The sequence below is a fragment of the Silurus meridionalis genome, chromosome 25 (assembly GCF_014805685.1).
Source record: "Silurus meridionalis isolate SWU-2019-XX chromosome 25, ASM1480568v1, whole genome shotgun sequence".
Classification (NCBI taxonomy): Eukaryota; Metazoa; Chordata; class Actinopteri; order Siluriformes; family Siluridae; genus Silurus; species Silurus meridionalis.
This window is the reverse complement of record NC_060908.1, coordinates 14,497,160-14,520,972: the sequence shown is the minus strand read 5'-3', so window position 1 is coordinate 14,520,972 and position 23,813 is coordinate 14,497,160. Positions and strand designations below refer to the sequence as shown.

The following is a 23,813-nucleotide window of genomic DNA, read 5'->3' as shown; positions in this document are numbered from 1 at the left end:
AATGACAGTGTAAATAAAAGAACTTAACCAAAGGTCATTTTTTAATCTCAGGAAATCAATGCAAATGCAATCTGACAAAAATTTCATCACGCGTTTTAAATCTATTTGAAGCGCAAAGGTGTGCTTCGGCCTCTGGTGCAGTTAACTCCTCTTCTCAGGCTTTACAAATTGGCCTAATCTACATTGAGGAAGTCTTTTTTTTCTCCTGCCATGTGGTCTCTCCTGTCCCATTTAGCCGACTGACTGATTGGAGTGTGATAATGAGCTGTAGGAGGGTTAAATAGAAGGACGTATCCGGATGGAGCGTCACAGACCTCTGCTGTCGCAGACCATTAAGTACGGAGGGATATGGACGGCTGGAGGGGCCACGCTTCTCAGAGGTGCCACTAACCAGATTTACTCGTTTAGTTATTCTCGATTAACCCCACCATGGTGTTTGCAGCTCTACTCATTTACAGCAGCTACTGATTCGGTGTGTTTGTTACTGTATATTTAACATTGGGTCGTGTTCTGGGTTTAAATATAAACACCTAACCCTGGGTACCAATCTGGGTCAGGGTTTGGATTTGGTGTAAGGAAAGCCTTAAACAACCAACACCAAGAAACATAAGGTGCATGATATACATTAAAATGCATTGAAATATTTGACACAAATATACTATAGTATATGACATACGATGATGTAGTCATTGATTATATTGTATGGAAAAATCCAGTTCGACACTAAATATGGACCAGACCATTTGGTTGCATGCTGTAGCCAGAAATCAGACCCGAGGGCGAATGCGAAAACAAAAGACTCTCGTAAATCAAACTCGAGGCATACGGCCACCTATGAGAGTTAATCAATATAAAAACATCAACACAACACGTTGGCTTGTGAAGGCCTTTAGAGAAACCAGCAGCCACCTAATATTAGAGGGTTTTTTTTTTATCGTAATTCCAACTGGTCCTTTAATAACCAAAAAAAAAAAAAAAAAAAGGTCCTGATGTAAGAATGTAAACCAGCAAATATTTTTATTAAATTATAACCAATAATAGATATGACCACTGACCCACTCGTGACCCTAATCTTAATCTTTGTAAAAATTCGTATGCAAAATTTTGGGAATTTTCCAGTATGAAATCATATTGCTAGCAGATAAATTCTTAAAAATTCTTATTTTTTTATACTTCTAGAATTTATATTTTTATTCTTTTAATATTCTATCTCAAATTTTTTTTTTAGCATTCGACAGTCGTAAAAAGCACTATTACATGCTGTAATATTTATGAATGATGTGACAAATAAAATTTGATTCTATTTTATTTTACCATATTATTATTATAAGCTAGTATTTATTAATTAAAATGCTAAACGTAATACATTTTATCCATTTATTGGACATTTCAAGTTGACTCTTGTTATCACTTACTCTATAGAAGCTATAAACCAATAGCCATGTCTTTACTAGTCCAAGACATCCTGAAGACGTCCCATGTATCAAAAATGTAAAAGGATACTATAGATAGAAACGATTAGGTATTGGAGTGCATGAACAAAAAAAAAAAAAACAGACGTCAGATAAAGTCAGATAAACAAATGGAGCCAAATAAATCTGGTTAGCTCATTAGCAAAAAAGGAAAAGCCTAATGATTAAAAAACGTCATTAAAACGATTACATATCATAAAGTAATATAATACTGTACCACTGTAGGACAGTCCTGAAGGCTCGAAAGCGAAACGAAAGCGCAGGAGGTGACCACATCTCTCTCTGTATGACCTCCTGGACCATTAGCAGCATTAGCCATTTCATGCTGTGGTCGCACCACCGGCTCACGCCAGCTCAAATTGGGCCAGGAAATCATGCAGCAGCTACGTCCATTAGTGTCCCACACCTCTGCTACTTTAATGTGGGCACATTGTGCAGTAATTGGACATGGCCACCTTCGAGTTCATCTGTCTCTCACTTTCGCTTGACCTGGTCATGATGCCCCCCTCTGAAGTCAAGGTGAAGGTGGAAATTGGTAGGAAGTGAGAGGATGGTCTGAAAATGTTTTTTTTTGTGCGTTTTGAAATGAATTTTTCTATAGCGAGTAACACGATGTTTCAAAACTCAATTTCGGTTTCTAGAGTTTATACAGTATGGCACGACAAACAAAAACAATCAACGAGCAGCAGTTGTGCAGGTGGAAATGACTTTCTGGTGAGAGAGTTCAGAGAACATGTACCAGGAAATGACAGTAAGGTTACTGTAATTCCACTTATTACAACCATGGTGAGCAGAGAATATTCATGTACAATATAAGTGTGGAATCTTGAAGGGGTTACAACAGCAGAAGACAGCATTCAGGTCCTCATCCTGTCATCTAGAATTGGTGCAGATTTACTGAAAATAGACAGAGAGGGAGTGGAAAGATGTTGAGTAGAAATGATTATCTTTCAAGGCCAGGATGCATGTATCAGTCACAAGAAAAGGATGATACAAAGACTAACTCAAATGGGAAAAAACAACAAAAAAAATAACCCACAAAAGGTTCCACTGGTACAGGGAAACTTACATGAGACATGAAAGGCTGGCCAAGCGAAATTAAACACCAAGCGAGGAAACTAAAGTACAGAGCAACTTATAGATACATAAGAAAAATAGGACACAGGTGGCAGTAATAAGATCATTAACATTCACAGAGAAACAACATGGAAGAACAATGAGTCTCTAGAGGGCCTCTGGAAAACAAACAAACACAACATTTCGGACAAAAAAATTATTTAACATTAGAGAGACACACAAATTATGACACAAACTGATCAATGCCGGCAGATGCACGCAGTAACCTTCAAATCATCAGGTGTCAACATGTCTCCAAGACTGGCATTTAGATTAGACAAAAATATGTTGTGTATAGCACGCTCAGAATCTGCGATCAGAAGCGTTCACTGTCGTTTTCTCTGCGAATCTGGCGGAGAATGTTAAACAGCGCAGAGGCGGAGATCGATAACGGTGACACGTTTCCTTGTACAGCGGACAGATGAGCTATTATAGAGGAATCATGATATATGCCACAAGAGGACGTAGTGGCAGGCAGGGGCAGAGAAAGGGACGAGGATGGATGGACAAAGGACGAATCTGCCTTTGGCACTAACCACGTCTCTATAAACACGGACAGTGATGCGTTCCAAACCTGGACTAGAGTGTCGTAGTGCAATGATTCATTAATTAGCAAACATAAGGTAATATTTATTGAATAATTACGATTAGCAAACGCAAGTAAAACCTATTTATCCTTTAGTCACGCTTAATATAATATTAATCATCTAAATTTAAAAAAATGTAAAAATAATATCCGTTACAACTCCATTGTGATTCTTCTTTTCTCAATGTATACATTTACACACTTCATAGACTTCAGCTGCAGCCTCTCTTGACCACAATGCTGTGCTGGTAGCCATGTCTGTGTGTGTGTGTGTGTGTGTGTGTGTGCGGAGTCTCTGTTATGACTATTGACCGTGTCTTTTATCGATTTGTCAAACATTCAAACACCATCAGCATTACGCTGCACCTGCAGTCCCATCCGCTTCGTTTCCACCTGACCGAGCTGCATTTTGCTCTTCCTGCCACCGTATTGGATTCAATTACACATTGTTTGGGCAATTAGCATGCATTTCATACAGCAAAGTGACCCTTGGCCCGTAATGTGATTTATCAATGCAAAAATTTCTCATAAATGGATCAAATACTTCCACCTGCTTTAGACCACTTCGACCCGGTTTGTTACCACAGGGTGTTGTGGTACTGGGAATCAATCGATCGATGACAAAGTGGTGTGATATTGCCAGACACATTTCCTGATGTATTAGAATTCTCTCAGGTTACTCGCTAGAACCTTAGAATAGACGGTGGACATGTATAAAAAGCAACGAATTCTCAACTAACCCTTGAAAGACACCTGTGAAATCGGCACTGTGGTTGTGTGTAAAGTGTTGTTTATTGTTATATTTAGCTTTAGAGCTAGCGCTCAGTCTGGCGCTCCCAGACGGAGAAGTGTAAAGGCGCACAATCTAAATACTAATCAAACATCATTTACGGCGCACACCGGTCACCCTCCGAGAGAGCTTCTGGCTCTTTGCCATGGCAACCACCGTCTCATTTCAGAGGTGTCATGCTGCATTACCGTTTAACCATCACACACACACACACACATACTCTCTCTCTCTCTCTCTTTCACACACATAAACACACATAGTGGCTTGCATGCTTCTAAAACTTCGAATTACACAACAGCTCTTCGTCTTTAACCTGAATTGATCAATATTTAAGCAAGCGTGCTGTTACGTTATATAACATAAAAGACCTTATATAAAATACATGACCATATCAGCCATATGTAATTCTTCCCCAAATTCTTAGCACAAAGTTGGAGGAACACAATTTTATATTAGCATGGATTTTTACCTGCAATGGAAACAGAAGAATGAAACATGTTCCAGCATGACAATACCCCTGCGCACAAAGCCGGCTCCATGAAGATCTGGTTGAAAGGGTTGAAGACTTTTAGTGGCCTGATATGGAGCTCTGAACTCAACCCTGCTGAACCTCTTGGGGATGAATGTGAAGGCTGACTGCACCCCAGGCCTCCTCACCTCACCTACATCAGTACCTGACTGTAATAACGATCTTGTGGCTAATATATATATATTAGTCAATGTGCAGCTTGTATAGCAGTACAGATTTACTATCCTCGAAAAAACAACTCAATATACAGCCATTATTCATATATTATATAGATATAGATATAGATATAAATAATAATTTTGTACATTATAAAATATAGATAGATAGATAGATAGATAGATAGATAGATAGATAGATAGATAGATAGATAGATAGATAGATAGATAGATAGATGAGCATAATTATGCTAATGAACTAAAGATGTCATGGTGAAATGATAACTAATGGCCTGTACAGTCAGAGAGCAGCATGTGAGCTGCGGAGTATAATTTTAGTGCTAAAATCCTGCTGCATGGCATCAATCCAGCCAGTATTTGTTTACAAGTGTTTCAGTAATTTGGCACATTAGGGAAGGCCTCACCTCCTGCAGGCATGGAAAACAGAGGAAGGGTGTGAGCGAGAGAGCGAGAGAGAGAGGAGGAAATGACTGCCAACAGTGTCTTTGTTTTGTGCCAAATGGTTTCCCTGGACCGCTGCTCTCAGTGACGGCACCCAAACACACCCAAAACAGCAGGGCTGCGCTCACGTCTCTAATCCAAAGCCTCCGGGAAAGGCTAAGGAAGAGCGAGCACTGGGTTAAAACGTTAAACCTGGATTTATGAAGCAGGAATCGAAAGAGAACGTTGAAGAACACTTCAGACATGACAGGGGAAAGACAGGCAAAAAGCAATCATGTAAAAGAAATGACTCACTGCATGTTTCTTCTTGAAGTAATAATATTCTATCTAACCAGGATTCTATCTTAGGGGTGAAAGGAAGATTTCAATAGTAAAGGCAGAGTGTATATACTGGGGAAAAAAAGCTCAAGACCTTCACAGGAAAGATAACACCTTATCACCTGCAAATATCTGGAATATAATCAAATTGATCAGATTTTCCCATTACACGACTACACTAAACCCAATAGAAGACCATTCCTAGAGGTTTGTGTTTCTAAAATCAAGTTTTCGCCAAATAATTTTGCTGATTTTAAGAATTTATGTGGAGAAAGAAGTCAAATTTAAAGCTATTTGTGCCTACAAATAGACACACCGAAAAAAGGTTTAGGTTTGTTGTAATCCTCTACTGGAAAATACAAGATCAATTTCACTGGATTCAAGACATCACTTGTTAAAGTTTTTGTTTTGCGAGGTACAATCTCAGTTTAACATACTGTAGCCTTGGCAAATGTATTAAAGTGAGTCATGATCTTTAAGTAAACTTAAACAAGTTCAGAATTAAAACCATTTTTTAAAACAATTAAAACACATTTCATCGAGTGGTGGTGAGGGGGTGGGAACAGGCGAGTCAATAAAATATTGAAATATTTTATTAATCTGTTTATTTAAATTCCCCTCTAGCTTGCTTATATACCACGGTCCAAAGCAGAAAGAGGCCAGCAAAAGCTCCTCGTGCTCGCCACAGGATATCTTCATGTCATGAACGCTTTCGAACAACTGCATGCTCTATTCTCCATAATAATGACAGCGGACAGTTTTACAATTTATTGTCTGGATAAGGAAGTCTGCCGAATGCAGTAACTGGACCAGGCATTTTAAGCAATTTAGCATCGTTCAGACTGCACTGAGGAATGAGCAGATACTCAACTCAGGTCATATGAACTTCTTCATTTGATGATCCTGTGGTTTCCAGTACTGTATTTCAGACCACTCATACACACCAAACCCAGGTAGAGTCATCAAAGATATAACAGTTTAATTTAATTAAAGAAAGAAAGAAAGAAAGAATGAAGAAAGAAAGAAAGTATGAAGGAAGAATGTATGAAAAAAGAAAATGAATGTATGAAAAAAGAAAAAAGAATGAATAAAGAAAAAAGAAAGAATGTATGAAATAAGAAAAAGAAAGAATGAAAGAAAGGAATGTATGAAGAAAGAAAGAAAGAAAGAAAGAAAGAAAGAAAGAAAGAAAGAAAGAAAGAAAGAAAGAAAGAAAGAAAAAGAAAAAGTATGCCACAGAATATCTTAGGCATGAACGCTTTTGAACAACTGCATGCTCTATTTGTGATAATAATGAAAAAGAAAGAAAGAAAGAAAGAAGGAATGTGAATGTATGAAGAAAAAGAAAGTATGAAGAAAGAAAAAGAATGTATGAAATAAGAAAAAGAAAGATAGAAAGAAAGAAAGAAAGAAAGAAAGAATATGAATGTATGAAGAAAGAAAAAAGAAAAAAAGAAGGAAAGAAAGAAAGAAAGAATGTATGCCACAGAATATCTTAGGCATGAACGTTTTTGAACAACTGCATGCTCTAATTTGTGATAATAATGACAGCTGACAGTTTTACAATTTATTACCTATACTTGCGATCATTTTGAAACAAATGATACCATGAAAAACAATAGAATTTAAAATGGTTTGAATGGTTAGAATGTAATTGTTTTAATTGAAATCGTAATGCTGTCTGTAGATCTGTTTGGAATTTGTTGTCCTCTATGGAAGACATGCCGCGTTTGATACCACTAAGGACATAAAAATAACCTTTGGCAACTTGTAGATCACATGTTGGTTTCTACTGGACACCTGTTGGGTGCGTTAGGAAAAAATGTTGAGTACAAATTCCCATAGTCATCTTTTGTTTGGTGATGATTAAATGCTGTATGCATGGACACTATGCCATAAAACCATTCTGTAATGGTTTGTAATGGTAGTTGTAATAAAATAAGACAGAACGATGGAAACAATTTGTGCTTCTAGAAGTAAAAGAATGCTTATGATTTCAGGAATATGTAAAGTGGGCACTGGAAGTACAGCAAAAAACTAATATATATATATATACACACACACACACACACACACATAATTTGAGAGAAAAAAAAACAGCAGAAGAAAGATTTGCCCATTGCACCGCTCCTTCCTTATCACTCTAATCTTTCTCCAAGCCTGGACCCTGCATTTAGCACAATAATGAGACGCCGGCTCTGTCAATCCTCCCCAGAAATTTCGCTCAGGCAAATTAGCTAATAACTCACCATCCGTAATGAACTAAAACACTGACGTCTAAAATTTATGATGAATTTTTATTTGCGGGAGAGATTTTGCCTCATTTAGCACACGGGAGTAAAAATACTGGAGTTGCGACCGTATGAATGAGACCCGGGGACTGGGAGAGAAGGGTGGGGTGGTTGGGATGGGGTGATATATTGGTCTGACGGTATAGCATGATTGAGAAAGCTACATGAGTTCCGGATCGGTATAAATGATCATGTTACGAAATGTTATTTCCAGATACAGCATGTTATTTGAAAGGGTTTAAAGGAAAGGTCGATATGGAAGGATGTGATATGGAAGGAATAAAACAAAGGGATGTTTTTAGTCATATATACTTGGAAACAGGAACATTTGTTTTTATTTTCCTAAAAATTATGAAAAAAAAAAAAAATGCTGACTTTGCAGAATCGGTTTTAAAACTTGTGGTTACTGATAACCGTCACAGATCTCTGACATTGGAGACTCCTTCCAAAAACTCCTTCCAATATGTGTCCCCTCATAGAATCACCATATTAATAATTACCCACTGTTTCATTTTTGTATGTGAATGACTTCACCATACAGGTCCAAGTGAACTAGCAGTTATTCACTAAATCTCACAAATACATTCATATCAGACTCAATCAGTGCTTATCAGTGTCAGAAGATTGCTTCGTTAGCTGCCATGGTACGGTAACTTTATAAAGCAGTGGTTAAGATGTTGGACTTTTTCTGGGCCCTTGTGCATGGCCCTTAACCCTTAGTGTATTAATGAGAGAAATGTAAGTTACTCTGGATAAGGAATTCAGACTGCACTGAGGAATGAGCAGATACTCAACTCGGGTCATATGAACGTCTTCACTTGATGACCCTGTTGTTTCCAGTACTGTATTTCAGACCACTCATACACACCAAACCCAGGTAGAGTCATCAAAGATATAACAGTTCTATTTTAAAGAAAAAAAGAAAGAAAGAAAGTATGATTGAAGAAAGAAAGTAAGAAAGAAAAGAAAGGAAGCAAGAAGGAATGTATAAATAAAGAAAATGTATAAATTGAACGAATGTATTAATGAAAGAAAGACAAAAAGAGAGAAACCGAGCACATGGGAGCTTTTAGATTCTTTCGCATGCTGTTGTAGAAAAAAAGAAATCAATAACTGAGTGCTTAAATAAGGACGGATGCTGTTTATCACTCGTACACTGTATGGACAGACGTCAGTAGACACCTGACTATAAGGTTTGGTATGTGCTCCTTTTTGAACATCCCATCCCACATTGAGTCTCCATTTGCTGTTATAAAAACCTCCACTCTTCTGCTAAGATGTTTTACAATTTGAAGTGGTTTTGTGGAGATTTGTGCGAGATTCATTCAGCCACATGGGTACAATTGTGTGCTTTCAACTTTGTGGTAACAGTTTGGTAAAAAACCATGTGGATGCCTGGTGTCCTAATACTTTTGTCCATAAAATATAGTTAGCGCTAATCTACTGTTGGAACTTTCCATCCAATCAGAATCAAGGATTCGAAAGCAGTGCTGGATTCGAATAACATCATATAAAAAGGCTTTAAACTGGAGAGCAAAATGAAAAATTGTGACGCAAATGAACTCCAAAGCACCAACCTGTCAGCTTTCGTGTTATATTTTAAAATCTTGTCATCTCCGACTGATTGCTTTTTTTTAAGTTGGTAATTGCGGCGCTATTACGCGTTTTGCGCGCGTACGATTAGAAGCACCCTCATCCTGTCCGATATTTCGTCCGACTTTGGCGGTCTTGATAGACTGAAAGATCACACATCAGGCTTATTTGTTTTTATTAATAGCGACACCTCTGGTGTCTAGATTAATAAATAGCTTTGATTAAAAAAAAAAAAAAAAAAAAAAAAAAAAGGACAAAAAATTAGAATTTGGGGTCTGGCGGGCGAGAAAAAAAAAATCCATTTTGTGCAAATCTTGACAAATCTGAGGAGGATCCGTCGTCCCCGCTTGCTGCTGCAAATCATTCTGCCTTGTAAAAATCACAGAATGGGTCATTACATTAAACCGTCTCGTCTAATGTCCCATTCTCCCCGATCTGGCTCGAGGCTAAAAAAGAGAGTAAGACGGAGAGGTCTAATGGTCTATAGCATTAGCGGGTTAATCGTCCTGTCCCGCTCCCCCGTTTTACTTTAATTGTGAACCGTCCCGTTCTGTAACCCCCTCCTCCACCCCTCCGAGTCACCCGAGAAGCTGAAGTTTTTTTGCTCAGATTTAGTTTTTTTGCTCGTTGGTGGCCTGGGATTATCCCTGGCTAAGCTTTAAACATCATACAAAGAAGAAGAAGAAGAAAAAAAAAAAAAGATGCCCAGGATAAACGCCTGTCATAATAGAGGAGTGCTGACTTACAGTGCCACCTGCTGAGAAAAAATTATAATAAAAATAGTGATACTGGTGTTGATGCAGATTCTCAGAGAGGAAACGCAAGATTTCCATTCACGTGTTTGTTCAAATATATTCACGTTTCTCTCGTACGCATCTGATGGCCGAGCCGTAACAGTTACCGCTCCGCCGGTTCCACCCGGAGTTGGCTGAGGTCCGACCGGCAGTCGAGAAGTCCTCCCAGGTCTCTGCTTTCTGATCGATGAGTTCTCTAGGGTCAATTAGCTGATGGCTAATTGATGAACTAATCCAGTCATTAAGCGCCACAGGGAGGCAGGGCGAGTAAATACACCACCATCATGATCATCATTATTCTTATTGGCCAGTTCTACATGATGAGAGAAGAGAATGCAGTAGGATGCCTGCCAAGGAGAAAAAAATATCAGAGTAACAAATCAGTATCTTGATGGCTGTGTCCTAAATCCTCTAAATTTCAGCTTTGCCATGTGTTTAAGTGCTAATGTAGGGGAAAATTGTGCACCTGTGGCTACAGAGACGTTGAGCGAGTCCACGGCTGGGTGAAGGTCTCCTCTGGAAGGAACAGTAAGGAAGACTTCGCACAGCTCACGTAGCTCAGGAGACAACCCGAAACCCTCGCCACCTAAAACAGTAGCCACGTGTTCTTAGTCAGATGGAATTTCAATACAGACACATCAGAATATTTAATAATCTTCATCCAAAATCCGATGGTTTAATCCGATTCATTCATTCATTCAGCTGGTCAGGGTCATGGTGAACCCAGAACTTAGGAAGACTGGGAAAGAAGCAAAAGTACACCTTGGTTGGGTTGCCAGTTTGGTAGCAATTCAACTACCAGTATTCTTCTTTGGAGGAGTCCTGAAGGTTCTCCTTCAGGTACGGTGCATCTGTACCTGAAGGAGAACCGCATAAGATATTACCGAGAGCTGGACACACATACCCATTAGCAACAGCGTAGGTTTGGACATCTTGAAGTCGGAACATGGAACAACAGGGACTCCAGAGCTCGTCTCTTCAGAACCGATAGTGCCGACTGCTTTCCACCCTTGATTGAGTTTTATCTGCAAAGTGCGTACAGAGTTTCGTTTTGTTAGAGACAGGGTCTAGTGCAGGGTCCCCAAACTACGGCCCCCACTTTTGGAACGGCCCTCTGAACAATGCCAGAGACATATTTTGTTAAATTAAATGTTTAAATATATGTTTTACTCATAGCATATCTCTATTTAATAATAAAGATTGGCTTCAAACTAAAATCTCGCTTAGTTATTAACAGAGGTCGAGGCACCGATAGTTGATTGCTGGAACTACACATATCGGTGCTGTTTTCGGCTTCCTTACCGCTGTCATTACAAGAGCGACATCTAGAGGCGAATCAGTGACGCCACATGCCGCTTATTTTTGTTTTTTGATTAGTTTTTTACACGTGACACTTTTTTTGCCCTGCACAGAGAGCGCTATATAATATTTATATTTTAGAATTTAATAAATATCTAATAATATTTATTGATGAATATATTCAGATTGATTTCCTTTCCCACGTTTTTATTATTTAGGTTTTTTTGTAATAAATTTTTTACATTTTAAATGGAGAGTATTTTTTTTTCCACCATCGGTCGACCTCTGGTTATTAACGTAGCCTAATTATGCATATGCATAAGTAAGTAAATGTTTTCATTTAAATAGCAATGAATATGGGAAATGTCATTGATAGTAATTAGGCTCTTTTAATAGGCGATATATGTCTTGAAAAGTAACGCTCGTGTGTGTACGGCGCAGAACAAAATAATAAACTAATCAAGAAAACGGCCCCTTACAGAAAAAAGTGTGGGGGACCCGTGGTAATGGGGTAAGTGAAAATTATCCGTGCCTGCCCTCTAGAGTCTAAAATATGAAGTTCAGCCCATTGATTGCATGCTAAAAGAGAAAAAGCAAAGAAGAATCACCTTTACAATGTCAGCCAAGTTCTTATAGCCATATACATCCATGAGCTCCATCACTCCTGAGCTGGCTTTGCTCACCACTGGAGTTAACGGACAGCTGAGAGAGAATAGCACTTTTATTATCATGCAAATGATGGTGCAAAGCTGAGGAACAAATCAAAAGTTTACCTGTTGCGAATGCTACTAGCTACTCTGTCCACTCCAAGAAAATATGCAGAGCGGAGAATGGAACCGAGGTTCATCGGATCCTGGACCCCATCTAGGACAAGCCACAGTGGACTGGGTTTTCCAGATTGCCGATTATTCTGCTGACAGCTGGATTTCTCCTCAGTGAGGAAACTCAATGGACTGGCTTGAAGGCACAATCCCTGGTGGACCGCACCACCGACCATCTTCTCCATCTCCCTCTTAGTGATATGCTTAATCGGAACTCCTCGCTTGACCGCTGCGTCACAAACATTCTCCACAGAGTTCCTCTGAGCTCCTTCCCTGCGCTGCACAAAAAGCTGAGCAAGCTTACGTTTCCCCAGAGTCAAGGCTAGTAAACAAGGGCCAACCCCAAACACCAACTCGTCTCGATTCTCTTTCTGGAGACGGGCGTCAGTGACGCTGTTCTTGACTCTCTTAGGTGGCTTCTGAGGCTCTGGTTCTGGCTTTCTGAAGTCCTCCAAGCTGAGCTTCTGGAGTTCGGAGGAGACACTGCGCACAGATCCAGATGCCCCATCATCACCTGATGATTCCGTAGAAGGATAAACGCTTCTGGAAAGACGACCTGAGGACTTGATAGGGTTGCGCCTTACCCGCTGAGAAACCTTCAAACCAGGGTCTTTTGGACCGAAGACATTTTTGGAGTTGTGATACAGTGCATTTACCTCCAAATTTGTGTTGTTTTGAATAAGACGTGAGAATCTACAGGCAGCTGTCCACATTTTTATGAACTCAAAATCACTGGGATGCAGCAAAACTCTTAGATGCAAATTGACTCCTTTTTGTTGTCAATTTGGAGGACAGGATTTCCAGAACCTGGACAAAGCAGATAATTAAAGAAAATCCACACAACTTTACACAAATTCACCAACACCAATACAGCAGTTACATCTACACAAACCTCAATGGTACATCTACACAAACTCAATGTTACATCTACACAGACCTCAATGTTACATCAATGTTACATCTACACAAACCTCAATGTTACATCTACACAGACCTCAATGTTACATCTACACAGACCTCAATGTATTCAATGTTACATCTACACAGACCTCAATGTTACATCTACACAAACCTCAATGCTATATCTACGCAAACTCAATGTTACATCTACACAGACCTCAATGTTACATCTACACAGACCTCAATGCTACATCTACACAGACCTCAATGCTACATCTACGCAAACTCAATGCTACATCTACACAGACCTCAATGCTACATCTACACAGACCTCAATGCTACATCTACACAGACCTCAATGCTACATCTACGACCTCAATGCTACATCTACACAGACCTCAATGCTACATCTACACAAACCTCAATGTTACATCTACACAGACCTCAATGTTACATCTACACAGACCTCAATGTTACATCTACACAGACCTCAATGTTACATCTACACAGACCTCAATGCTACATCTACACAGACCTCAATGTTACATCTACACAGACCTCAATGCTACATCTACGCGACCTCAATGCTACATCTACACAGACCTCAATGTTACATCTACACAGACCTCAATGTTACATCTACACAGACCTCAATGTTACATCTACACAGACCTCAATGTTACATCTACACAAACCTCAATGCTATATCTACGCAAACTCAATGTTACATCTACACAGACCTCAATGTTACAGCTACGCAAACTCAATGTTACATCTACACAGACCTCAATGTTACATCTACACAGACCTCAATGTTACATCTACACAGACCTCAATGTTACATCTACACAGACCTCAATGTTACATCTACACAGACCTCAATGTTACATCTACACAGACCTCAATGTTACATCTACACAAACCTCACTGGTACATCTACACAAACCTCAATGTTACATCTACACAAACCTCAATGTTACATCTACACAAACCTCAATGTTACATCTACACAAACCTCAATGTTACATCTACACAAACCTCAATGTTACATCTACACAAACCTCAATGTTACATCTACACAAACCTCAATGTTACATCTACACAAACCTCAATGTTACATCTACACAAACCTCAATGTTACATCTACACAGACCTCAATGTTACATCTATACATCTCAATGTTACATCTACAAAATCTCAATGTTACATCTACAAAATCTCAATGTTACATCTACACAATCTCAATGTTACATCTACACAAACTTCAACAGAAACGTACCTAAGTTTAAAGCTTCACATTTCCCTTGCAGGAACCTCTGTCGCATTCAGTTCCACATTAACAGCATGTGCGCTCTGGTTTGCGGAAACTTCCGCTCTACCGTTCCTAGATCAGCTTTAACCACCGCCTATACGCCTCACTGACTACGGCCCGTTTCTTAATACTGATTCCTGGTCAGTGTTATGATCACACAAACAGAACGCCCGCAGCCATTGGCGCGCATGCGCGCGACACACTTCCGGCTAAACTCTCGTCTACCGATGACAGACTCCGAGTCGATTCCGATCAACAAAGTCGATTCCATGAGTCGAGTCTATATTAATGATTTTTTTTAATTATATAAATTACATTTTATTTATGTAGTAAATTGTAATTATAGATTGTTTTTCTGATGTAGCATGAAGCGATTTATTTCACCTCAACACCTTTTAATAAGTATAGAATAATATAATAAATATCATATAATATATAAATGACATATCGTATTAGGAAAAAATAGGATTACAAAATGACTTAATTTCTCAATTTAATTTTTTTTGAGTGATTCATGTTGGCAGTTGCAAGGTTTTTATTACTGTATAATATGTATGATTTCTATAGCCGTGGCGTCATAATGATGATATTAAAAGCTGAATTGATTCAGACAGGACACTGCAGGCCTGGACGTGAATTGCTCAAAGCTTCAGAGTCGACTCTGAAATGCGAGTGATCGGAGAATCGACTCTTAGTTGAGTTCGAGTCCCAGCCGTAGTTACTATGCAACGGGACGCGTCTGATTCGCTTTGCTATCTAATAACTGTTGCATGAAGAAATAAAAGCGTTTGTGAATAGCTGCATATTTCAACAAATGTATAGAAAGTGCATAGTCGTAGTGTTAGACATGGTCCTCAGCTAGCTAGATCCACAACAACCCAGGGTAGGAGCAGAAATAATGGCTGACGGATGGTGCACTGATACTGGGGAAGTCGTGTACCGCTCCCGGGATGCCGTGAAAAACCTCAAAATAAGGTCTGTACGTCTTTAGTAAAACCTTAGACGTAAATTCATAACTGTTGCGGTATCTTTAGACAACCAGAAAGCTGATTACAACACATCAGAGACCAAGGAATAACCTTATACATACCGCACACGTGCATTTCAGTGGTGAATCAATCCACATAATCCATTTGAGCTTCTGCAGTTTGCTACAGATTTAAACTACAGGTTTGCGTGCTGTGAATAGTGCGCTCTCTGACCATCCAATCAAAGGACGTGAAAATGCCGACATGACTAGACGCCTGCTAGCGGGCCTCGGAATAAGCCAAAGTCAAAATCTGATTGGTTAAAAAACAGCTTTGAGCAAAATCTATTGTACGTTACATGAAGGCTGCTCTGTTTACAGTGATGGATCAAAGCAGATGGATACTTTGAACCTGGCAACACGTGATGACTGAATAATTCAATGCATATTCATGTGCAATAATGATTCTGATGGCCCATGGGCAATGGTATTTGGTTTTGGTCAGGATTAGCTTGAAATCATCTTGAAACCATGTTTTTGGGATGTGGAGGAAACCCGAAATGCCAGAAGAACAGCAAAACTGAATAGATGGGAAGTCTGGAAAACATCATGGATGGCATCTCACAGCTTTGAAGTTTTGCTTAAATCCTGTTTCTGTCTGAGTCCTTCATGTTGTCCCCATATCTGTGTGGCATTTCTCCAGGTTCTCCCTAGGTTCCTCTGGTCCCCCATCTTTCCCAAAGCATAAAGAGGTCATTAAAGGTGGATGAATAAAAAACAGCTTCTAGGTCGAGGCAAGACAAAGTAGAAATGTAGATGAATACGTTTACTTATTACTTACACAGAGTCCGGATTGAGCGAGTGACCTCTGCAGCAGCTTTCAGAAACCATCCACAACAGCAGCAACAACTGGAGCGAGGCGTCCTCGAACTCAACCCTTTAATCTCCCAAGCACGATCAGGTACAAGCAATTTAGTAGTTAATCCCGAATGACTCCATTTTGGACGCAATATATAAGGCATATTATCTGTACTGTAAGGATTCATCTGGAGTTTAGTTAAAAATGTAAATTTCTTGTTTCTTTTCTTTCACACAGCTGGGGATGAGGAAGAGCTGGTGGTCGGCTGGCAGGAGAAGCTGTTCAGCCAGGTACGAGGTTGCGAAGTACATTTGTACGTATTTTAACGCAATTCGAATAAAAAATTTTTTGCACTGATTTTTCTTTCATTGTACTAACCTTTAGTATGAAGTGGACCTGTACCAGACCGAGTCGTTGTGCCAGACCCCGCTGGAGAAGCAGTATCATGCCGAAATTATGGAAACGGAAAGATGTAAGAGAAGACGCAACCGGCGCATTTTCACCTACACGGACTTCGATCGCTTCACCAACTGGGAGGAGGTGGGAATTGACTTCTGTATCATATATACATTTGAATCTAAGTTGAGTATCAAGGATTCATAATTGTAGGACTATTAATTAGATAAAACAATCATATTTTGGAACCTTGCTGATCCAAACTTTTCTGCTGTACTGAAAAGCAAAGCAAAATAATGATAGAATTGAATTGGCTGATGCTTCAAGTCCTCTTCCACGTTGTGTGCTGATTGGCTGGTGGCCTGTTTGTTTTATAATCATGTGAGCAGCAAGCTCAGAGTCTGCTAACTCCGGCGCAGAGCAAGCCGACCTTCCTGGCAGAGCGCATGGCAAACGTCAGGCACAGACGCCAGGACAGACGGCCAGCGTAAGTCCAGTTCCCTTTACCAACGTCGCATGGAGATCTTTCAATTCTCTGATACGTTCCATGTAAAACCATAGCTGTCCATTTCTGCAGAGACTCCAACATTCCGAAGACCCGTTTGGTAGTATGGGAGCCATCCATAGAGTTCGTGAAGAGCAGCCACACTGTCAACACACCAATGCAGACTATGCACGTCATGGCGGATTTGGGACCTGCTGGGAAGTGAGTCACTCAAAACTGATCAGTTATACATTGTTAGGGAGTGCAAACTCATGCACGAATGAGCAGATCAGTTTAGCAAACACTGAGCGCTTTCCCCTCTTTTGCTTGTGATTCATGGAGCAATTCACAGCACATCTTTCTGCACTCGCATTCAACAGACTACACTCACCTGATACCTCTCAAAACATAGAGTGCTGATGTATACAATAAAAAGTAAAGCTCGAACCGATTCATCGGTTTAATCAGCACTGACAGTTGATTTCTGGAACCATCTGCTATCGGCAAATATCCATACTGATAGTTTTTCCGGGTTGTGTTTGTTGCTGGAGGTACTGAGAAGGTCCGCTTTCGTTATACAGTACGAGAGCGGCCTCTAGAGGCGAATCACTGACATCACATGCTGTAAATTTTTACACGTGAGACTGCACGCTGCACAGAGTGCTATATTATATTTATTAATTATAATGTATCATTTATTTATATGATTCATATATTCATATTTATTTCTTATAGTACATTTTCATGATTCAGCACAGTTTGTTTTTGTAATAAAGTTCAGAACAATTTTACATGAAGTGTTCTGTTTGCTGTTTTTTTTTAATCCAGTATCCATTTTAAAATTACCGGTTGATTAATCGGTTATCGGCAAGTACGATCCAACCTAGCTATCGGTATCGGTAAAGTCCACTATCGGTCGACCTTTAATGAAAAGTACATCAGACTTCCAGCTAACGCCATTGTTTTTGTCACTGCTTAAACAGCCTGGGTTTGAAGGAGAACGAATACGTTCTGTGCACCATAAAAGCCGACAGCAACGGAGTGCTTGCAGTAAAACCTGACTTCAACAATGGAAGAGGACCCTACAGGCAAGTGCTCTGTTCTCATTACTGGACTGGACTCATGCAGCAATGCAGAATAATCTGGTTTTGAAATAAATGGAGTGTCACCAAATATACACCACATGGGAAAGTATATAGACACCTGACCATAAGACATCTCAGGTCCCTATTGCTGTTATAATAACCTCCACTCTTCTGGGAAGATGTTCCATTATTTTGTGTGGCAAAGGGTGTTAGTAAAGTCAGGTACGGATGTAGGTGAGGTGAGGAGGTCTGGGGTGCAAGTCAGCATTCCAATTTATCCCAAAGGATTATTGGGTTATAGCTCTATAGCAGGAGATCTTCCACTCCAACCATGTAAAGTATCTCTTCATTGAGCTGGCTTTGTGCACAGGGACATTGAAATGATGGAACAGGTTTGGATCTCCTAGTTTCAACGAAAGGGAAATTAAATGCTACTGCATCCGAAGAAGTCTTTGTATGCATCCAACTTTGTGGTAACAGTTTTGGAGAAGAACCACATATGAGTGAAAAGCTCAGCTACATTGGAGTTTAGAGGCAGGTCCAAGTCACGTTCATGATGAAAAAGTTAGGATGAGAGTTCCCTGACCTGTTTTGACCCTGACACCAGGCTGGAGACGGAGGGAGAAAGAAGAGAAGTGTGGCGGCTCTACCTGGAGAACGCCTCGGTTCCCATAAGCGCTGAAGAGAAACAGAGGGAGCAGCGTATGTACAGAGACGTAAGCATGTACCGTGGAAGTGGATTATTTTGATGGACTGATAGTTAATATTTAAGGTGTGTGTGTGTGTGTGTGTGTGTGTGTGTGTGTGTGTGTGTGTGTGTGTGTGTGTGTGTGATAACTCTGCCTCTGTGTCTCTCTACAGCTTTACAGCCGTCATAAAGATTATCTCAGCAGCCTTGTCGGACAAGATTTCGAAATGGTACGAGAAGAATTCGAATGCATAGACCACAATCTGTGTACTAAGAAACATAAAAGTGTGGGTCTTTTGCCACGCTCTCCTTTTGAAAAATATCGCATCGGACGAGTTCATTGTGTATTAGGGATGTAACGGTATGCAAAATTCACGACTTGGGTCACGGTTCGGTTTCATTTCAGTACAGAAAAGAAAAGCAAAAATAATGCTAAAAGCTAATAAAATTGCTGGTCATTTCTTTTTTTTAAACTATAATTACTTTTGCTATTTACTATAATTACTATAATTACAATTCGTGAACATCAAGTGTTTTAAACAATTTTAAATAAAATGCCTGTTTGGTTTAAATAAAAAACATAAAAAATGTAATATAATAAATTAAATCAATGCAATACACTTTTTTTATTTGTTATTGATTAAATTGAGTAATCAAATAAATAAACACAAAATAAATGGAATAAATAGAACTCAATAAATAGAAAAATGTAATTAATTAGATAACATTTGTTCAGGCCCCATTTGGGGAATACAGATATGAATGTTTGTGTGTGTGTGTGTGTGTGTGTGTGTGTGTGTGTGTGTGTGTGTGTGTGTGTGTGTGTGTGTGTGTGTGCGCATTTGGTATGTATGTGCACCATACTAAAAAGGCCCGTATTGAAACCGGTTCTTACGAATATATGTACTGTTACACCCCTACTATTTACACATACACTGTATTTACTATAATACTATATTGCCAAAATTATTGGGTCACCTGACCTTTCCTGCTATATGTGGTTCTTTTCCAAACTGTTACCACAAATCTGGAGGCACTCAGTTGTACAGGACGTCTTTAGATGCGCTCTAATAAAATTTAGCATTCACTTGAACTTGGAAACCCAAACCTGTTCCAGCATGGTGATGCCCCTGTGCACAAAGTGAGCTCCTTGAGTATATGATTTACATGCTTTGGAAAGGAAGATCTTGCTACTATAAAGCTCTGATCTCATCCCTACTGAACACCTACATCAGTACCTGCCTTTCGTAACACTGTTGTGGCTGATGAACACAAATATCTATAAGCACAATCCAAAATCTAGTGCAACATCTTTCCAGAGGAGTGGAGGAATTATAAGAGGGAATTGGGACTAAATGTGGAATGCGATGCTTAAAAATCACATACCGTTCTTATGACCAGGTGACCCAATACTTTTGGCAATATAGTGTACGTTGTATCAGAAATAGCATTACTTATTATAGTCATCTTTGCTTTGCAATTTCTTCGTATTGCAGCCACCTGCGGGATTTCTTCGTCTGATCGTTAACGGGGAGATAGGTCAGTACTGCCAAAATCACAAACATAATTTCTATAGCTTTGGTCTTGGGTCCTGTTTTCTTTCTCAAACCCACCACCCCTTGTTTTATTTCCAGTTTCTGCACAGGGCTACGAGTATGACAACTTATATGTTCACTTTATCCTGGAGCTGCCAAACAGTAAGTGTTACATTTTATTTCTCATTTCTACTGTGTTATATGATTGTGGTTAGGTAAGTAACACGGTGTTATATCTCGATTGCTTTTAGACTGGTCCAGTGTGCCGTCTCAGAGCCTGTCTGGTGTTACTCAAACATGCCGAACACGATCAATAGGCAAGGTGAGACCCAGATCACAGAGAAGGTATGGCCATAATTAACACGTTTAAAATAATCGTAAGTAATACAAATATTCTATACACTGGTATCGAGCTTCAGCGAAGGAAGAGCGATTGGCTTTATTGCATGTTCATTTTAAACACGCTACTGAATCATTAAAATGTACTAAATGAAATATGGATATATTAGTTAATATATATTCATATAATTATGAAATTAATAAATTGTAATTGATAAATGTAATATAGCGCACTCCGTGCAGCGCGTTGTCTCGCGTGCAAAAACAAACAGCACGTGGCATCAGTGATTCACCTCTACAAGCTGCTCTGGTAATGACAGCAGACCGGAGACCTGGAAAAACTATCGGTATGGATTCTTCTGATAGCCAATAGCTCCAGCAATCAACTCTGTAGCATTTAATTAGCAAAACTGATGAACAAAAACAAAAAAAATTGCTTTTTCATTTTGATACAATTATCTAGAGGTTGTTCGATAGTGGATTACCCGCTACAATGATCTAATATTAAGAGTCTATAGCTAGACGTATAGATAAGGTAATGTGTGTCTGTGCGCTCTTTGTCCAGGAGAATATAGCTTTCTTCTCCTACCCCTTCAGTTTTGAGTCCTTCTTCAGGAATGAAGTAGAATCCGAGGGTAAGTAATTTTTCCAGTGTGTGTGGCTTTACAGTATGGAGCTGTCTAAAAAAAACAAACACTTATTTTAATCATTTGTTTTGGGGTTTGCTTGTAGAGTCGTTGCCTCAGTGGCCTGTGCTCTACTTCAGGGTTCTTTCCCTGGACTCCTGGCAGCGCTACAGAACCGAGGGCTATGGCTACATTGTCATTCCCACGACGCCTGGTAAGACTTCTCTTCCACTTGTCTTAAGAGATTATGGGAGAGATCATTCAAAACATGAATGTGGGTTTTTTTGTATGGGGTGTGTATTTTAGGGTCTCACAGTGTGACCTGCCACACTTGGAGGCCCCTGAAGCTTGGCACAATGGCTGAACTGAGACGCTTCTTTATTGGCGGCACTCCTGAACTCGAAGACATCAGTGACGTGAGAATACCAGGAACGTTCAAGGTAGGACCGACAAAATATAGCAACCATGTGCCCTTAGTATGATGCAGCCAGATTTAAAGAGGACTTGATGTTATCACTCTACTGTTGTAAACCACTTTACATTACTACGGTAATGTATAAACTATACAGTGTATATACACCGTTTTAGCTATAACATTATGACCACATGCCTATCATTGTGTTGGTCCCCGTTTTGATGCTACTGTAAAACAGTTCTTACACATCGAGCATCAACAGCATTAACTTCTTCAGTTCGTCTGTTGGATCGGACCACAAGGACCAGCCTTCGCTCCCCATGTGCATCAATGAGCCTCGGCCGCACATGACCCTGTCGCCGGTTCACCACTGTTCCTTCCTTGAAACACTTTTGATAGATACTGACCACTGCAGACCAGGAACATCCCACAAGAGCTGCAGTTTTGGAGACGCTCTGACCCAGACGTCTAGACATCACAGTTTGGCTCTTGTCAAACTCACTCAAATCCTTACGCTTGTCTATTTTTCCTGCTTCTAATACATTAACTTTGAGGACAAAATGTTCACTTGCTGTAAAATATATCCCACTCACTAACAGGTGCCATGATGAAGAGATCATCAGTGTTATTCGCTTCACCTGTTATAATGATATGATGTCATAATTTTATGCCTGATCGGTGTACAAGTTTGTCGTCATAGTGAAATGGAAAACATTCGCAAGTCGAACCATCGTAACTCAATATTGTAACAAAAATAGTAATGCAGTGGAATTTTCTTAATACAGGGGGATCGTCTGAGCCGGTTTGGGTTTCGCACACAGACCACAGGGAGTGTCACTTTCAACCTGAACTGCATCCAGCATTCTCGGTTGGCTTCTCTTAAATCAGACAAGCTTGTGTGTATTAAGGTAAATAGATTTTCTTTTTTTTTAAAATTTTATTATAATGCGAGTGTGTTTCTGTTTTATCGCAGGGAATTTGTGGAGGCCAGCGCTCTGAAGAAGAGACGTCAGACTGTTTTGGACCAGCTGGGGGGCCACAGTCAGAAAGGATCTGTTTATAATGTGCTAGGTGAAGTGTGGTATCAAAATACATTAACACATGGCACCAGACACAGCAGTCATTCACATTGTACTTTATATACATTATTTGGATTAAAGTTTGTGGACACCTAAGCATAATATTAGTCTAAGTTTTAGAATAGGAAAGATCTTACACTCCACTTCAACCCATGTAAAGCAGATCTTTATAGAGCTGGCTTTGTGTACAGGGGCATTTTCAGGCTAGATCAGGTTTGGTTCTCCTAGTTCAACTGAATGAGAAATGTAATGCCATCCTATACATTGTGTGTCTCCAACTTTGTGCCAACTCAGTTTGGAGAACCACATATGGCTGGAAAAGTCAGGTGTCCCCATACTTTTCTCCATCTAGTGTAAGTACGGTTATTGTATTGTACGTTGTAAATGGATCCTGGAGGTAAAATAAATGTTTGTGTGTGTGTGTGTGTGTGTGTGTGTGTGTGTGTGTGTGTGTGTGTGTGTGTGCAGAGGCGTTCCAGAGGGCTCGTAAACGAATGCAGGATGCCAGAGAGAGTTTGCCCAGAGATCTGATTAATACTGCTGGACCACTCGACAATGAATCTTCAGCATGAAAATGTTTATCAAGAGTTAAAAAAAGTTTTGTACATGAATGAATACAAATCTACTTTGTATAACGATGTGCTTTTTCAATATTAAATTTTCTTCCTCTATAATTTTTTTTTTTACTATTATTTGACAAATGCTAAAAGTAAATGGTAAAAAAATTAAATGTTCGTGTTGGTGCGTCAAATTATTACGAATAAAACGATCACCACTAAAAATACATTCATTGCAAACACCAAGCGCTACAGCACAGTGACCAGCAGAGTGCGCCAAAAACAACTATGAGAAGCCGTTGGCATAACTACATAAAAATCATACTGATTTATAAACATTACATT

The 23,813-nt window shown here is 39.5% G+C and overlaps 3 protein-coding genes across 4 annotated transcripts in view; 1 reads left to right on the top strand and 2 right to left on the bottom strand.

Moving 5' to 3' along the window:
* The window catches only part of lhx1b (LIM homeobox 1b), a 45,961-nt gene extending 43,978 nt beyond the window's left edge, over positions 1 to 1,983 (bottom strand). The window contains exon 1 of the mRNA XM_046838571.1: positions 1,690 to 1,983. The gene's annotated coding sequence lies outside the window, so the exon portion shown is untranslated. The remainder of the gene's footprint in view (positions 1 to 1,689) is intronic.
* Positions 1,984 to 9,470: 7,487 nt separating this feature from the next.
* mrm1 (mitochondrial rRNA methyltransferase 1 homolog (S. cerevisiae)) lies at positions 9,471 to 15,636 on the bottom strand. Of its 2 annotated transcripts, none has more exons than XM_046839697.1 (6): positions 15,529 to 15,636; positions 12,179 to 13,033; positions 12,014 to 12,107; positions 11,011 to 11,131; positions 10,573 to 10,692; positions 9,471 to 10,453 (listed from the first exon to the last, which is right to left on the bottom strand). In XM_046839697.1, the coding sequence occupies exons 2-6, from the start codon at positions 12,937 to 12,939 to the stop codon at positions 10,407 to 10,409; spliced, it is 1,143 nt and encodes a 380-aa protein (XP_046695653.1). In that variant the 5' UTR covers positions 12,940 to 13,033; positions 15,529 to 15,636; the 3' UTR covers positions 9,471 to 10,406. The 2 variants fall into 2 exon arrangements, with proteins under 2 accessions (XP_046695653.1, XP_046695652.1); XM_046839696.1 differs by lacking the exon at positions 15,529 to 15,636 and adding an exon at positions 14,406 to 14,574.
* On the top strand, positions 15,117 to 23,585 carry mks1 (MKS transition zone complex subunit 1). Its single transcript, XM_046839695.1, has 18 exons — positions 15,117 to 15,413; positions 16,251 to 16,366; positions 16,502 to 16,554; positions 16,649 to 16,804; positions 17,050 to 17,147; positions 17,238 to 17,366; positions 18,128 to 18,232; positions 18,837 to 18,945; positions 19,091 to 19,147; positions 20,414 to 20,456; positions 20,552 to 20,614; positions 20,704 to 20,774; positions 21,357 to 21,426; positions 21,524 to 21,631; positions 21,724 to 21,857; positions 22,618 to 22,700; positions 22,806 to 22,903; positions 23,380 to 23,585. The coding sequence occupies exons 1-18, from the start codon at positions 15,337 to 15,339 to the stop codon at positions 23,481 to 23,483; spliced, it is 1,674 nt and encodes a 557-aa protein (XP_046695651.1). The 5' UTR covers positions 15,117 to 15,336; the 3' UTR covers positions 23,484 to 23,585.
* The last annotated feature ends 228 nt before the right edge of the window (positions 23,586 to 23,813 follow it).